Here is a 15,904-nt window from a genome sequence, read left to right on the forward strand (position 1 = left end):
ATATTTTATGTTGTTGGTCTTTAAGATGGTTATAGATAGATAGATAGATAGATAGGTAGATAGATAGGTATTTGTATTGATTTCAGAGAATAAGGGAGAGGGAGAGAGAGAGAAACATCAATGATGAGAGACAATCATTGATCGGCTGCCTCCTGCACGCCCCACATTGGGGATCGAGCCTGCAACCAGGGCATGTGCTCCAACCAGGAATCAAACCATGGACCTCCTAGTTCATAAGTCGACACTCAACCACTGAGCCATGCCGGCTGGGCTAAGATGGTTTTTTATAAAGATTATGAAATAGACATATTTTGGTCAAAGGAGGTCACTCATAGACAAATCAGGCCACATCTAGGGCCTTACATAGGCTATATACTACTGCAATTTTTCTCTTAATATTCAATAGTTTTTACTTGATAATATTTCTTATTTTATTCACACATATGTTGTTTGAATATCCACACAATATCAATGTGCCTGCATTTCCACCTATATCTCTAGGTGGAGGTATATTTATAAACATTTCTGCAGCAGAATAAAGTAAATATTGTCAGGAAAGAAGTGCTGTTTGAAATAGAAAAACATAAACATGTTTCTCACTGGACTTTGGCCTCTGTAAGAACTAACTGCCCTTCTGGGTAACTAAATCAACAGAGATTTCAACCAGCTGGACTATAATCACACACCAGTGTAATTGGTGCCTCAGGGAAATCGGTGAAACTGGAAAACCAGTTAGGACAGTGGTGAGCTGTTTCTTGGATCCTGGAATTTTTCCTTAAGCCTGGGTCTACTGCAACCTTTTCCAGCAAGGATTCAGGATCTAGAGAAGGGGCTGATGTACAAACAGATACACTACACAAGAAATATAAATTTAGAAGGCATGAGGAGCCAGGCGGAGACCTTACTCTCTAGCGGAGAGGCTCTCTGAATCCCCAGACCCATTAGCTTTTATTGACTAGAATACACATTTGCCCTTTAGCAAAGCAAACAGGCATATCAATGGTAAAGTTTGGTAAACAATAAAAGGATTACCAGGTTAGGGGATTGCTTTCAGCCATTTGGCCAAAAGCAGGGCATTATTATGCTGATTTTCAGCCCTTGCTGAATATCAAAGTCCATTAGCCTTCCAGTAGACTTCTTGCATAATTATGCTAACTACTTGTTGGTCTTTGCCTCCCGCATGGGTCTTCACTTCTCTTTGTTCTGGGTGTGGCTCCTTTGATGAACTTCTAAAATCATTTTGTTACAAACAAGTACCTAGCCATTGTTCTTATGGACACACCAAACAGAATGCAGATGTTTCCAATTGAGATAAATTTTGTTTAGAAATATAAATTCTATGTCTTTCTAGAATGAGGCTACTACAGAGTTAGGAGGAAAAAATCTTTGTACTCAATTGAAAAGAATTGTTCTTGAGAGATGAGAGTGCCTTTTTATTCAGTTATTAGAGGCCCAGTGCACAAAATTTGTGCACTCAGAGGGGTTCCTCAGCCTGGCCTGCGCCCTCTCACAGTCCGGAAGCCCTCAGGGGATGTCTGACTGACGGCTTAGGGAGCGGGCCTAAGCCGTCAGTCAGACATCCTTAGCACTGCCGCAGAGGCGGGAGAGGCTCCCGCCACCACCTCTGCGCTTGCCAGCTGTGAGCCTGGCTTCTGGCTGAGCGGCGCTCCCCTTGTGGGAGTGCACTGACCACCAGGGGGCAGCTCCTGTGTTGAGTGTCTGCCCCCTGGTGGTCAGTATGCATCATAGTGACCAGTGGTTCCGCTGTTCGGTTGATTTGCGTATTAGCCTTTTATTATATAGGATTTCCTCACAAGAAATCATGAGACTAGGACCATGCCAAAGGGGACACATAGGTCTAATTTCTTCCTTACTGCATGAAAGAAAGACCATGAAATGAAACTGCACTGGATTGTTACAGCCTACCACATAGTGGATCATTAATGCCTCACATATGATGCCACTTGTAAATGGATAAGCCAGATGTTGGGAGCCGTACTGTCAACTATGTGTACTTGTCACTTTTCATAGGTTAGGGGGGGACCAAAGGATCTCTGAGAGTGTGGATTAGGAAATCTCTTCTGGAGAAAGAATAAAGGTGGTCCCCCCTACAGCCATGGCTGCCATAGTCGCTACCCCTGGTCCAGGTGCTTCCCTGCCCCCCGACAAATTGCTTCCGAAAGGTGATGTGGAGAAGACTGAGGAGGAGCTGGAAGAGGATGAGCCCGATGAGACCCTCTCGGAGAGACTCTGGGGTCTGACGGCAGAGAGGATCTGGTCCGCAGCCGGAGCCACTTTTGATCTCTCCCTCTTTGTGGCTCAAAAAAATGTACAGGTTTCCAGGACAGCCTTATGGATCGGGACACCTTCCTTCATGATCCTGGTTCTTCCTGTTCTCTTTGAGACTGAGAAGTTGCAAATGGAGCAACAGCAGCAACTGCAGCAGCGGCAGATACTCCTAGGGCCTAACAGGGCTGTCAGGAGGAATGCCAGGGGCTCTACCTTCACTTCCTGGAAAGATCTAGATTGTTACTGCTCTATTTGACCTGTCTTGGTGGGAGAAGTTTGCAAATTCAATACTGTTTGAACTGATTTTTTTCTTTTTCTTTTTTTTGGCACCAAAAACCTGGTTGGGGAAAATTTCCCCTTCATTGTCTCATGGAGAGACTCCCAACTTGCAACTGTGCCCTCCAAGCCTTCCTGACTGACTTCTCTCCTCACTCTGACAGCACAGTGCATCGATGCAGATGGTCACTCCAACTCCAGCCATCCTGCCTCTCCCTAAGTTACTCCTAACCAGGTCTCCTCAGTGTCTGCTTGTGGAGTAGGAACTGATGCCAGTGGGAAGGATGTACCCCTGACCATTAACGACCGTTTTGTTTTGACATGCACACTATATGAAACACAAAATGCATTACAGCTGTAGCTGGAAAGCAGCCACTGTGGATTTCTATGTCTGTTGGAAACGAGGGAGGGCTGGCAGCAGTTTTAACCGCAGGATGGGTACTGTGGAGGGCAGAGCAGGAGCTCACTTCCTCTGCACATTTTGGCCATTAGACCTGTGTGTGTGTCTAAAAGAGAAAAGAAAGTCAGTGCTCACTTTTGTAATTAAATACTTAAAATGATTTATAAAAATAAAGGTGGCCTCAGGTTAGATTAGAGGAAGAAAGGGCTTCATCTTCTCTCTTGGTTGATGGCAACAGGACCAGACTCTGGTTGAGGAGGACATGATAGAGACACATAACCGTAGATGACAGGATGACCTTGGCTACTTGTGACACACTGAGGACTAATGAGGGAAATGGCTGCAGAGGATCCTTAGTGCAGGCAGTGGCTGACTGACTCTAGGACCAATACTTAAATTTCCATTTTATATTTTTTTCTTTTGTATGTTCTAATTCTCTTTTTATATTTTTGAGCCTTCAGTAAATTTTTTAAGTGCTACAGTCCAAGGTTCTTCATGTGGGGAATTAGGAATGGGGCTGTGTTTATAGCTGAGACAGTAGTTTAGGAGTGTGAATTTTCCTCCTTCTGTACTCTTCCTGAAGTCAGCTTGGTGGTAGTTATCAGAAAATTAAATTGGCATTCTGGCTGAGTAGAGCGTCACATGAAAGGCAATAAGCTGAGTGCAAGTGGACACTATTGCCAATGTGAAACAGCTTCCCCACCTCCAAAGGGGGGAAATTGACTAGGGGTTAGGCCATGTTTTGATATTATATAGATGGGACTATCTAGCCAGCAGATATTTTAGTTGTAGATGTCAGTCACATAAGAAGAGTCATTCATGCCAGCTAGGCTAACTTGGCAATTAAATTGTAACAGCTTGTGGTACTTTACAACTACTATAGAAAATGCAACTGAAGAAATAAATTACCCATGGTTAATAGTTAATTATAAAATAGTGAGATTATTACCATCTCCAAAATGCCTAATATTGAGCAGAATATGATAAACACAGAAAATTGAGTTTATACCAAATGAAAACCAGATTTAAAACGAATGCAGCCTGCTTCCCATATGAGTTTCTCTCTACAATCTCTTTGACAAGATTGAAGGGACAAGTTGACCATCAAGACATGGAAACAAATGTTTATATGTTAAAACAGGTATTGTTTGGCATCGCTTTGTTTATGGGCCAAAGGTACAAATTTCTCCTGTTTCTTGGGAAAATTCTGTGGTTTTTGTTGCTGTCATGTCATAATTCCTATAATGCTGCTTAGGAGTCTTAAACAGATGCGGAAGGGATTATTTGCTTTCTACTATAGCATGGTGGGAAACTTAAGTTGATTTGCAAAGTACTGTAGTTCTTCAAAGGCACAAACATTTATTTGTTTGTTTATTTATTTATTTTATTATTATTATTTTCAATTCTCACCCAAGGATATTTTGCCATTGCTTTTTAGAGAGAGTGGGAAGGGGAGAGACAGAGAGAGAGAGAGAAACATCGATGTGAGACACATAGATGAGTTGCCTGTTGCATGCTTTCTCCCTCCTCTCCCCCCGCACCAGGGGCCTGGCTGGGGAGGAGCCTGCAACCAAGGTACGTGCCCTTGACTAGAATCAAACCCAGAACCCTTTAATCCACAGCCTGACACTCTATCCACTGAGCCAAACTGGGTAAGGCAAGGCACAAACATTTTTAAAAATGTAATTTAATATGGGCAGCTAAGAGGAAAGTGCACATAAAAAAATAAGTATCTTTTTATTTTCAGCATCAATTTTGTCACAAATATGTTGCAGTTCAGTTATTCTGTGTATATATAAAATTTCTGCAAATTTTGACAATTAAAGAATCTATTTTGATTGGTAAGATATAGCTTGTTTGAACACAATTATGAATTTTACATTCATCACAATAAATTATATGTACACTTACACTGTACAGATATTTTAATGAGCTAGAACAGTGGTTGGCAAAACATGGCGTGAGGACCAAATTATCACACCCATTTTTACGTATTTTCTACATGACTGCAGTTGGTCAAACTGCAAAGTTTGAGGGCACACTCTCCAAGACAGCTATCACTCTGACACTACCAGGAAGTTTGGAAGATTCCAAAAACCACCCAAGCCTAGTGAATTTTGTAGTTCACTAGAAGGGTTCATAGCACTCACTGAAAGTTATTATTATACTTACAATCATGATTTATGACAGGGAAATTATACATATTAAAATCAGCCAAAGGAAGGGAAACATTAGACACAGCTTGGGAGGGTTCCTAAGGCAAAGCTTCCGTTGTCCTCTCCCATGGAGTAATGATCCATTACCATCCCAGCATCAGTATTTGACAATATCCATGAATTGGTGTCAGAGTTTTGTTGGAGCTTCATTTCATAGGAATAATAGATTGATTGATTACCCACATGATTGAATTCAGTCTCCACATCAACTGATACCACATGACTCAAAGTCTTCACCCTAAATCACATGGTTGTTCTTTCTGGTGTGGCCAGCTAGTACCCTAAACAAAGACACTCCTATTAATGATGACATAGATCGCCTTCCAGAAGCATTTTTATACCTGTTGATCAAAAGTAAATTAATCACACATTTAACATACAATTAATGCCAGTATCAATGTTTAGTCTTAAGCCATTAATGGGCAAATGTTACTGGTAAGAAAAAGGATGGTATGTAGGGAGTCTCCTTGCTAGGGTTGGATTTAAACCTCTGAACATTGTTTTGTGCTTTTGTGCATTGAGTAGGTTGATTAAATTTTGGGAAAGATCCAGCAGTAAGGGCCTTATTGTTCCATCAGTAAACTTTTACCAAGATCCTCCTTTCAGCAACATAACCAACAGGCACACAGTTCTCCAATTGTTCAATTATCTGCTCCAGATAATGTGGGAGAAAAAAATGGTGAGAAAAAAGTGGTGATTTACACGCTAAGGCACGGGTTATTGGATTCAAAGCAGTTTTTTTCTAGATCTGTAAAGTCAATTTTTTTTCCCTAATTCTAAGCCCTGTGAAGATTTGGCTTTTTTCACACATATTATTAAAATAAAAACTAAGCTATATTCTTTCTCCTGAACTTATTTGTAGGTTGTTACAGTAATGGATGATCATTAAAGAAATTGAAAGTAAAGTAGAAAAAGAAAACAGTCTATTATTTCATCTATCATCTTTTGTAATTTTAGATCTTAAAAATGAAGGTGTGCCTTTCCTCTTCATACTCTATATAACTTACCTTTTCCCATTTATTATTATACTTGTTCTTACAAATTATTACAGATTAAGAAAAACATTTTAATTGTTATATAATAATCCTTGCATGGGTTTAGCATTGTTAATTTAACCATTTGACTTTTGTTTTCTACATTTTTCTCAAATGGTGTTTTTGTTTCTTTGTTTGTTTGGTGGAGTAATATACCAGAATATCATTCCAAAATCCTTTTTATAACTTTATGCAAGCTGATAGGATAATCCAGAATCTTTCCTCTAATGCAGCGTTCTCAACCTGGGGGTCTCGACCCCTTTGGGGGTCGAACGACCCTTTCACAGGGGTCGCCTAAGACCATAGGAAAACACATATATAATAACATATTGTTTTTGTGATTAATCACTATGCTTTAATTATGTTCAATTTGTAACAATGAAATTGGGGGTCACCACAACATGAGGAACTGTATTAAAGGGTCGGGGCATTAGGAAGGTTGAGAACCACTGCTCTAATGGATATCAATTGCTTATATAATAAAACACATGTATTTACATAAGTTAAATTTCATAATCAAGTCAAATAAGTTTCTTATTTATAATTTTCTTTATCTTAGCAAATACTAAGACGTATTTAATACTATATTCATTTGCATGTTTAATCAATTGAATTTTCAGAAATGTTGCATATGAGGAAGAACAAAAATTAGTGTTGTCTAGGAAATATCAGTGAAACTTATCTTGGTCAGTGTGGTTTGGCCTGAAATGGGCAGTCACCGAGTAAGAGGATTAGAGGATGCCCTTTACAATTGGGCCACCCAGTGTGGTTTCCATCTCAGCTCTGCCTCCTAGCTGTTGTCCTGGATGCCTCCACCCTGTCCCCTTTTCTCTGCAGATCATTTTATCATGACTTCCACCTTCCACCTAGAAGTGCATGACACTGCCCCCTGTTGCCCAGCCTGACCCCTCAATCCACTTTCTCAGTATTGGCAAGGTTCTTGGTTCTGAAGTGAGGTATTTTTTTCCTCATGCAAGGCGGAGCTGTCTGATGTCAGTTCCTTGCTGTGCTTCTAGTGATAATAGCTCTTTATTTAGCTTCCTTTCTATTACAGCGTTTTTCTCCCTAGAAATTTGGCATGAGTTTCTGAGGGCTCGATCAGAAGGCAATCGAGGGAAGCATCTCACACTGCATCCAGAATTGTCCTCTCTCTCAGACCCCAGCCGATGTCCACAGAATAAACCTGGGCTCTTCTATTCCCTCCTCTTTCCCTGAACTCTTTCCCCACCAACCACATTGCCCATGAGAGGATAAAAAAGAGTTTCTGTTCCCCAGTGGCTTCAGGGCCTCAGGCTTAGAGGCTGGCTGTCAGCATCTCCCACTGCTCCTCCCAGGATGCTCCTGGATCCTCTTTAAGCTGTTCCCTGGAGAGCCTGTCTACAGGCTACCCTGACATGGTTAGACCTGTCTGAGTTCTCAACTTCTTAACTTGAGCTAATGCTCTGGAATCCTGATTCCATTGATTTAGAAATTATTGGACTTGATTTTTTTGTGTTAACATGTTTAAATTCTCACATTGCTAAATCTCCATTGATTTTATTTTTTAAATTCATTTGTGTAACAGACAATTTAATCAGGAAACTGGTCTAATACTCTTGTGAAATGTGACTTATTTCTTCAGAACTTTGCCTGACAAAGTAGCTGTTTTCTGTTCTTATTTTATGATCATTGATGTTTCCTTGCCCTTTATGGTGAAAAGTGGGTGACAAAGCAGGCAAAGGGAAGGCAAATTATTTTTTAATTTTATTTGTTTTACAGAAATTTTATTGTTTCTAAAAAATCTTTTTAGGCCTGGCTGGCATGGCTCAATGGTTGAGCATCAACCTATGAACCAGAAGGTCACGGTTTGATTCCCAGTCAGGGCACATGCCTGGGTTGTGGGCTTGATCCCTAGTGGGGGACATGCAGGAGGCAGCCAATCAATGATTCTCTCTCATCATTGATGGTTCTATCTCGCTTCCCATCTCCCTTACTCTCTGAAATCAATAAAAAATATTTAAAAAAATTTTAGAAGCCTTTACTACAGCTTTTATGCACTATAATAAAATATAGAATTATATGGCAAAAATCCAGAATGTATGGTGAAAACTATTATCAACAAAGCAAGTAACAAAAAGAGATTAGAAAAGCCATTAGGTGAGTGCAAATTTGATGTGAAAGAAATTTCTTTGCCTTTATCTCCATCGGTCTATCCATCTATCTCTCCATCCATCTGTAAATCCATTCAGTTATCTATCCATCCATGCAATCATTTACCTTCCACCTATGTCAGATGTTCTGACCATCAAGGAAGTGAAAATGATCAAGGTGTGGTGTATGCCCCACAGGAATATATAATCTAGAGGGGGACAGAGATGTGTCAAGAGGTATGGCATTCCTTTGGCCATGTCTGACTCGAGCTGTGGTAGACAGTAACCACGTACACTGATGGCTCCTCCTAGTATCCACTGAGTTTCTCAGCTTTACTGCCTCAGGGATTTCCCTGAAGCTACTGCACTGCGTGCGTGCGTGCGTGCGTGTGTGTGTGTGTGTGTGTGTGTGTGTGTGTGTGATTAACACCCTAGGGAAAATCCCAACCAATGGAGGACAGGAATTGGTAGCTAAATGCCTCTGTCTTCTCATCCATCAAAGGACAATTATAAGGAACGTTTTACATGGTTCCTCAGAGAATCCCCACTGGGATTTGAGCCCCAATTACCCACAGTTGTAAACTGCTTAATACTTTCCCCTTTATTGGCTTTCCTTTATTTACTTCATTCTTCCTTCTTCCTCACTCTGGCTTCCTTGGAACACCATCCACATACACTACTTGTATCCAATTTCCTTGTCACTTTTACTCAAGGTCCTGCTTTTGACAGAACCCAATTTTTGTATTTAATACAAAATAATAATTTCTATAGATGATAAAGATATAAGCAGAATTCTCTTGTTTTATAGAGGACGAAACACCTAATTTCTTGGGTAGGAGTTGCCAGGAAAGTTTATAAGTCAATTGCAGGAGCCAAAGAAAGGAAGAAATTTGAAATTTATAGTTGAAAGATAAGGTTCTCCAATTTCTTTAACTAGAGTTTAACATGGGATATGTAGTCCTTGAATGATATAATGAAGGCTAATTTGCATATTTCCTGTTATTTGAGTGAGTTACATATGCCTGAGTTTTTATGGGCTTTTGGGAGGAGTAAGGATGAAATAATTTGGAGCTAATGCCCAATCCTTGAACTAAGCAGATTGAAGAACAAATAGGACAGGACTATGTTTTGACCATTGAAACCCTTCCTTGGAACAGGGAGGATGTCTGGAGGTAGGAGAATGTCAGAAAACCCAGGCTTGGTCCAAGGATAATGGTTGTGGTCAGGGATGAAAGGATAGTTTGCTTGCAACACTATATGGTGGCTTTCTACTGTCTTGTAACCAAGCTTCCAGGGCAATGTGTGCCAGATTCCAAGATAGAGGGGCTGTGAAAATTTAAAGAGTGTCAAAAGGAAAAGTTGTGATTCATCAAAGCATTGTAAAACACTACAATCATGAGAACCTCTCTGGGGAAACCCATTCACCAGAACCTAGATCTTTGGCTAAGATCTCTGGAGAGTATGAGGTTTGAGAAGGTCCATACTAGTGTTAATGGGAGGAACAATGTCCTCCCTCAGCTCCAGAGCCTTAAACTATACCAAGAGACAGGCACAACTATCAAAGTTCCAGAGGTCACAAATGGAGGGAAATCAACTGTGGCAGCTGTCCCACAGACTGGTCAGATGGAGGAGGTTATGCAACACAGATGGGCGAGAGCTCCGGCTCTCAAACCCAGTGACTATGGATATAGTTATCCACATCCTTCTGGCTGTTTCTCCCCAGTCATCTGGTAGTCAACTTAACCAACAAGATTATGGCACTTCTCTCATTGTTGTTGAACAACAACATGAAATTCTCTCCTGGGGCAATAGAATAAAACCTAATATAGAATGCAATGACAAACAGTACAAAACTCCAGATATGAGGTGTCTATTGTTCATAATAATTCTTAAAATAAATTTCAGATTCACTTCACCTGTCTGGGTTCCCATTTTCTCATTTGTAAAAGACAGATAATAATACTTATCTCCAAAGGTATGTCATCTATGAGAAAATGTGTGCTGAGCCTGCAGCATCTCAGTACCTGACAATGCCAGACATTCCAGGTAGTTTAGCTATCTCTACCCTCTCCTCCTGCAAGGTAAGGAAGAGAATAACTGTTCTAAATAAATCTGATTTCTTTTTTAAAAATCCTCAGCATTGAAGCAAAGAGGGAGCATCTGAAAGTAAACTTTCTTTTTTAAAAGACCTGATAATCAGGTTTGGGGTACTTCTTTGGGAAGATCAGAAAATGGTTAAATTGCTGTGATTATTTTCTTTCTTACAAGAGTATCCTAAAGATTTATACATAGTTTGCAATTTAAAAATTATAAACTGTTTTTCTTTTGAAGACTTTTGTGAAATTGCATAGACATTAGGTAATATCAAATATGATTACATAATTTATGGCTCATGAAACAAACAAAATCAATTTTCTGGAATTGTACCTAGATAAAAATAATGGTAGTCTGCCTTCTGTCTCTTTACACAAACCATCCAATGTAGTCACAAGCCTGTAATACTTATTTTACTACATTTACATATTGCTATATATTATATATCACTACATTTATATTTTACTATTTATGTATAATTGTATATAGTATATATGTACATATAATATAGTATGTTATATGCTACATAATATATTTTACTATAATACTATATTTTACTTTTTCTTATTTTTTATAGCATTTCAAATATGATCACTGATAAATGCCTCCTTAATATTTAGGTATATGTATCTGTATGTTCATAATGTACATACTAGTATATATACACAATAATATATTTCTGTCTTGCAAAATAAGGATAAGTTCACCATAACATCCTTTTTTTTATATGTGCAAAGTTGTTTATTGCCATGTTCGATGTTACATTTAAAGGTAACACATTAAATGAAAGCAAAATGGTTAAGAAATTATGGCACATTTACACAATGAACTATTTCATAGCTAAACTATGAAATAACTGCTATATAATGAGGAAATATTAATAAGCTAACATTAGTGAACAATATAGAATATATAATTGAATAGATAAAAGGATTTCATCCATGCAAATAATACATGAACCATAACATTCTTATGCACTCTTCTAGGAAATAAAATGAGCTCTGCAGTTAGTTCTTGCATCGCACTGGCCCAATACCCTTTGAAATTCATCCATGGTCTTTCTATGAAGTTAATGTTTAGAATTCAGAATTTCAGTCCAGAAAATTTTATCATAGCAGCTGCACAATTCTATTTGTATTGACTAATAAATTGGTTGTTCTTAATCTTATATTTGGGCTCACTCTGACCAAAGATGTTATGTGGCAATTACTTTTAAATATTTTTTTATTGATTTCAGAGGGGAAGGGATTAGAAAAGAGACATAGAAACATCAGTGATAAGAGAGAATCATTGATCAGCTGCCTCCTGCAAGCCCCACACTGGGGACTGAGCCTGCAGCCTGGGCATGTGCCCTGACTGGGAATCATCAACGTGACCTCCTGGTTCATAGGTTGATGCTCAACCACTGAGCCATGCCAGCTGGGCTGCAATCCCTTTTATAAGCAAAGTAACAGTAAACACAATTATTTCTTGAGTACCTTCTTTGAGCAGAATACTGTGTTAAGCTCTGTGAATACTATAAAGATAAAATTTCTCCCTGTCTTCAGAAGAGAAATAGATACATTCATTTACTCCAAATATTGTGAGCTACCATATATGCTGGGCATGTACTAATGATTGATACCCCTAGGATGTGGTATATCATGAATTCTATAAGATTCAAACTGTTTTAGATACTATGGGAAAGGAGAGACAAATTTGGATTAGGGATAGCCAGTATGGATCTATTCAGGACATATTATTTGAAACTGGCCACGAAAGATTGATTGAACTTTGACAAGTGGAAAATGAGAGGGAGAAGGACATTCTTGGTAGAAGGGACTCTATGTGCATGTATAGTCTTAGTTACACCGAGACTCAAAATATACATTTATTTTTGTTATGCTTCTTGTGTCCTGAACTACAGAATACTTTTATCCTTTGAATCATAAAAGAACAACACTGTGATGTAATTATCTGAAGGATACCCAGACCATTCAGCCTTTTGAATAGCATATAATCATATGGGAAAGGGTGATTACTTTAGATACAGTTAGCTGGAGTTAGCTTAGGTGGTGAGCTTGGAAGGCAGTGAGCTGGATAATGGGTGGTAGTGTGACTACCTTACAGTTCTGTAGGTCAGAACTCATTAGGCTAAAATAAAGATGTCAGCAGGGCCAGGTTCTTTTTTTGGAGGCTTTCTGGGAGAATCATTTTCTTGTTCATTTAGGTTGTTAGCAGAATTCAGTTCCTCGTGGTATCTCCATTTCCTTGCTGGCTGTCAGCTAAGGGCTGTCCCCAGCTTTTAGAAACCACTCAAATGCCTTGGCTCATGAACTCCTTCCTCCATCTTAGAAGCCAGCAATGCTTCTGCCTTCCACTATTAAGGATTCATCTGATTCCATCGAGCCCACCTGCATAGTCCAGGATACTCTCCTCCTCTCAAAATCCTCACTTTAATCACATCTGCAAAGTCCCCTTTGTCATGTGAAGTAACATGTTTGAAGGTTCCAGGATTAGAGTGTGAACATTTTTTGGGGTACCATTATTTGGCCTACCACACAGTGCCTTCTCTCCTCTGCCACCCCCTAGAAGTGTAGCCAGTGGCAGAATAGAGAGCGACATATGCTCCTGTTAGGGCAGTGGTTCTCAACCGTGGCTGCACATTAGAATCACCTGGGAATCTTATTAAAATCCTGATTTCTGGGCCTCATCCTCCGGAAATTCTGTTTCTTTGTTATGGGGTGGGGCCACACATTAGTAACAAAGAAACAGAATTTCCGGAGGATGAGGCCCAGAAATCAGGATTTTAAAAAGATTCCCAGGTGATTCTAATGTGCAGCCAAGGTTGAGAACCACTGTGTTAGGGTGTCTGGGTATCAGTAACAGTAGTCACAGAGGGGGCGGGGCAGAGGTAGGGAGGGTGAGCCACTGCCACAGATAAATCGAATGGTAGAGCTGCCCAAAGGACCCGAGATATCATCTAGTCATGTCCTAGACCTTCCGGGAAATTTCTTGGGAATGGACCCTACTCTTATATCTAGTACCCTAATTTATCTCCAACATATAAAATATTGTTTACTGCCTAGTGGGTGTTCAGTAAGTACTTCTTGACTCACTATGTGGAAACTCAGGTCAGAAGGGTGAATTGGTATGATTAAGGTCTCACAGCTTGTTTATGGTAGAGCTGGATCTAGAAACTAGTTTTGATTTTTCATTCATTGTTCAATCAAATTTAGAAGGCAGCTCCTGGAAAAATGAACTACTTCAACAAATGAAGCCGCCTGAATGCTTTCTTTCTACCTTGCACATAGCATCTCTTCCCTCTTTATAAAATATTGCTAACCAAATCTATAAATTTAATGTTTGCATCATGAGTCCAGAGGTCTGAGTTCTGTTCTCAGTTTGTCTGTTCATTTTCTTTATGGCTGAAGCAAATTACTTCACCTGTTCAAACTCAGTTCATCTATCATGAGAAATGTTAAGGTTCCTTTCAGCTCTTATGTCCTGTAATTCTACATTTCATGAAAGCTAATGTATTAATAAGCTTACCCATGGACCCAGCATACACCTGAATATCTTTATATCAGTGTTCTTTCTTAAGAACAGTTGCAGACATTCAACATTACTTCTATCAGAATCACCTGGGGGTGATTCTGCAATGAATGAATTTGATTAATAATTGTTGATTTGGAAATATTTCCATTAGGCCATACTTCTCAACCCTTTTTACCTCTATAGTAATAGTAGCCATAAAAAATAATTATATTTATGTGGTTTACTGAGGTAAGAAACCTTAGACTTTTTGCCAATGTACATCTCACAGAAAACTCTGTCCTAAGTATCATTAAATGAAAAAAATAAGTTGCAGAAAAATATACAGGGTGTCCCAAAAATGTATACACACTTTAATAGCTGATAGTTCAATTTTGAAAATGAAATGTATTTTTAATAAACATTGCCTTTATAATTATTAAAGTTTGTGTATACATTTTTTGGAACACCCATATATCTGTTACTATTTTTTTAAGACAATGCCAAAACTTTGTATATGTCTGCATGATTATGTGTTATATATTGTATATGATTATGTGAGTGTTATGTAAATTATATATACAATATTATAAGAATATTAAAAGGAACATACCAGGTTGTTAATGTAAGGAAGAGATAACAGAAGACAAAGGATAAAAAACTTACAAAAAAACTCTTTGTAATAATTTAAGCAATAAAAAAAAGCGCGAAAGCACCGTATGTTTGCTATGAATCTATTTATGCATTTATGCAAAATAATGTATTTGTATATAAAGACATTTAAAAAATAAAAACATTCAGATTCAGGGCCTCTATCTTAGATCCCTTAAAGCAGAATCTTAGGGATAGGAGATGTGGAGAGGTGGGGACCTGCACATTAACAAGTATTTCAAGTGATTCTGGAACAATGAAGTCTGTAAATTTTTGCATTAGGTGCTAATGTCACCAGCGGTAAACAGCATATTTGGAAATTTCCACCCTGCAATTTCCACCAAGCAGGCTCAGCTTATCCTCATTGTCTTGGAACATATTAGATGCATAATAAATAGCTGCTGATTATTTGGGTCATTTGGAGGACAGATGGAGGGAGAGAGGGCCAAAGTGGTGAGAGAAGCAGATCAGCTGGGCTAGATCAAGCCTAGGAGAGATGAGGAAAAGCACCTGGGAACAATGGGCTGGGCCCCTTTGCCATTTGCAGACATTCAACAAATACTATGTTAGGCACTAAATTCACGAGGGAATTTTTCTGTGTCTTATTTCATTTACTTCTTCAATAATCCTTTACAGACCCAAAGAGGTGAAGTGAGTAGCCCATGTAATATCATAATTAGAATTTGAACATATAATTGAGTTTTGAGCACTGAAGAATCAACCAGATACGAGGCTGCTGCTAATAGGATGGTGAGCACAACAGATTGTTTGCTCTTTTTCATATCTAGAATCTTGCAGCTCTGCCAGGATCATCCCTGTCTGTTGTGAGTTATTAGTCGACATTCCTAGTCGGCTGCCTAGAAGCAGCTTGTCATATACCCTAACCTGGATCCCGCCAAAGACAGATCACAGCAAAATGTGATTTTTGTTTTCACAGCAGGGAGAAAGTGTTTCCCAGCTGACTTTGCATAGCACAAGCTTTCTGAAGGCCAAGGCAACTTCCAAATCTTCCGCACCTACCAATTCTGGCTCTTTGTAGCTTCATCTGCTAAGTGCTTTTCTGTTAGTGCAGAAGGAAGATGAAAGTAGAGGAAAGAGATACCCTTAGTTCAGGGGTAAGGTAATGAATCGTTCAAATAAATTCCTTATGCATGCCCATTTTTCAGTACCCGCATCCCTGGTGTTGTGGAGGGAATAGGGAAAAATCAGAGGTGTATATTTTGTGCCCAAATGCTTGAAAGTCAACAAAACGGCATCTTTGTTGTCCACTAATATTAACTTGATCTCTCGACTTGTGGCCTT

The 15,904-nt window shown here is 39.1% G+C and overlaps 1 protein-coding gene across 1 annotated transcript; it reads left to right on the plus strand.

Moving 5' to 3' along the window:
• The first annotated feature begins 2,116 nt into the window (after window positions 1–2,116).
• Window positions 2,117–2,619, plus strand: LOC102251846 (mitochondrial import receptor subunit TOM22 homolog). The gene is given in 2 exon segments (XM_005858160.2): window positions 2,117–2,469; window positions 2,471–2,619. Coding segments are annotated over 2 exon segments (408 nt in total). The 3' UTR covers window positions 2,526–2,619.
• Window positions 2,620–15,904: the final 13,285 nt, after the last annotated feature.

This window comes from Myotis brandtii, unplaced genomic scaffold (genome assembly GCF_000412655.1).
Source record: "Myotis brandtii unplaced genomic scaffold, ASM41265v1 scaffold115, whole genome shotgun sequence".
In the NCBI taxonomy this organism is placed as follows: domain Eukaryota; kingdom Metazoa; phylum Chordata; class Mammalia; order Chiroptera; family Vespertilionidae; genus Myotis; species Myotis brandtii.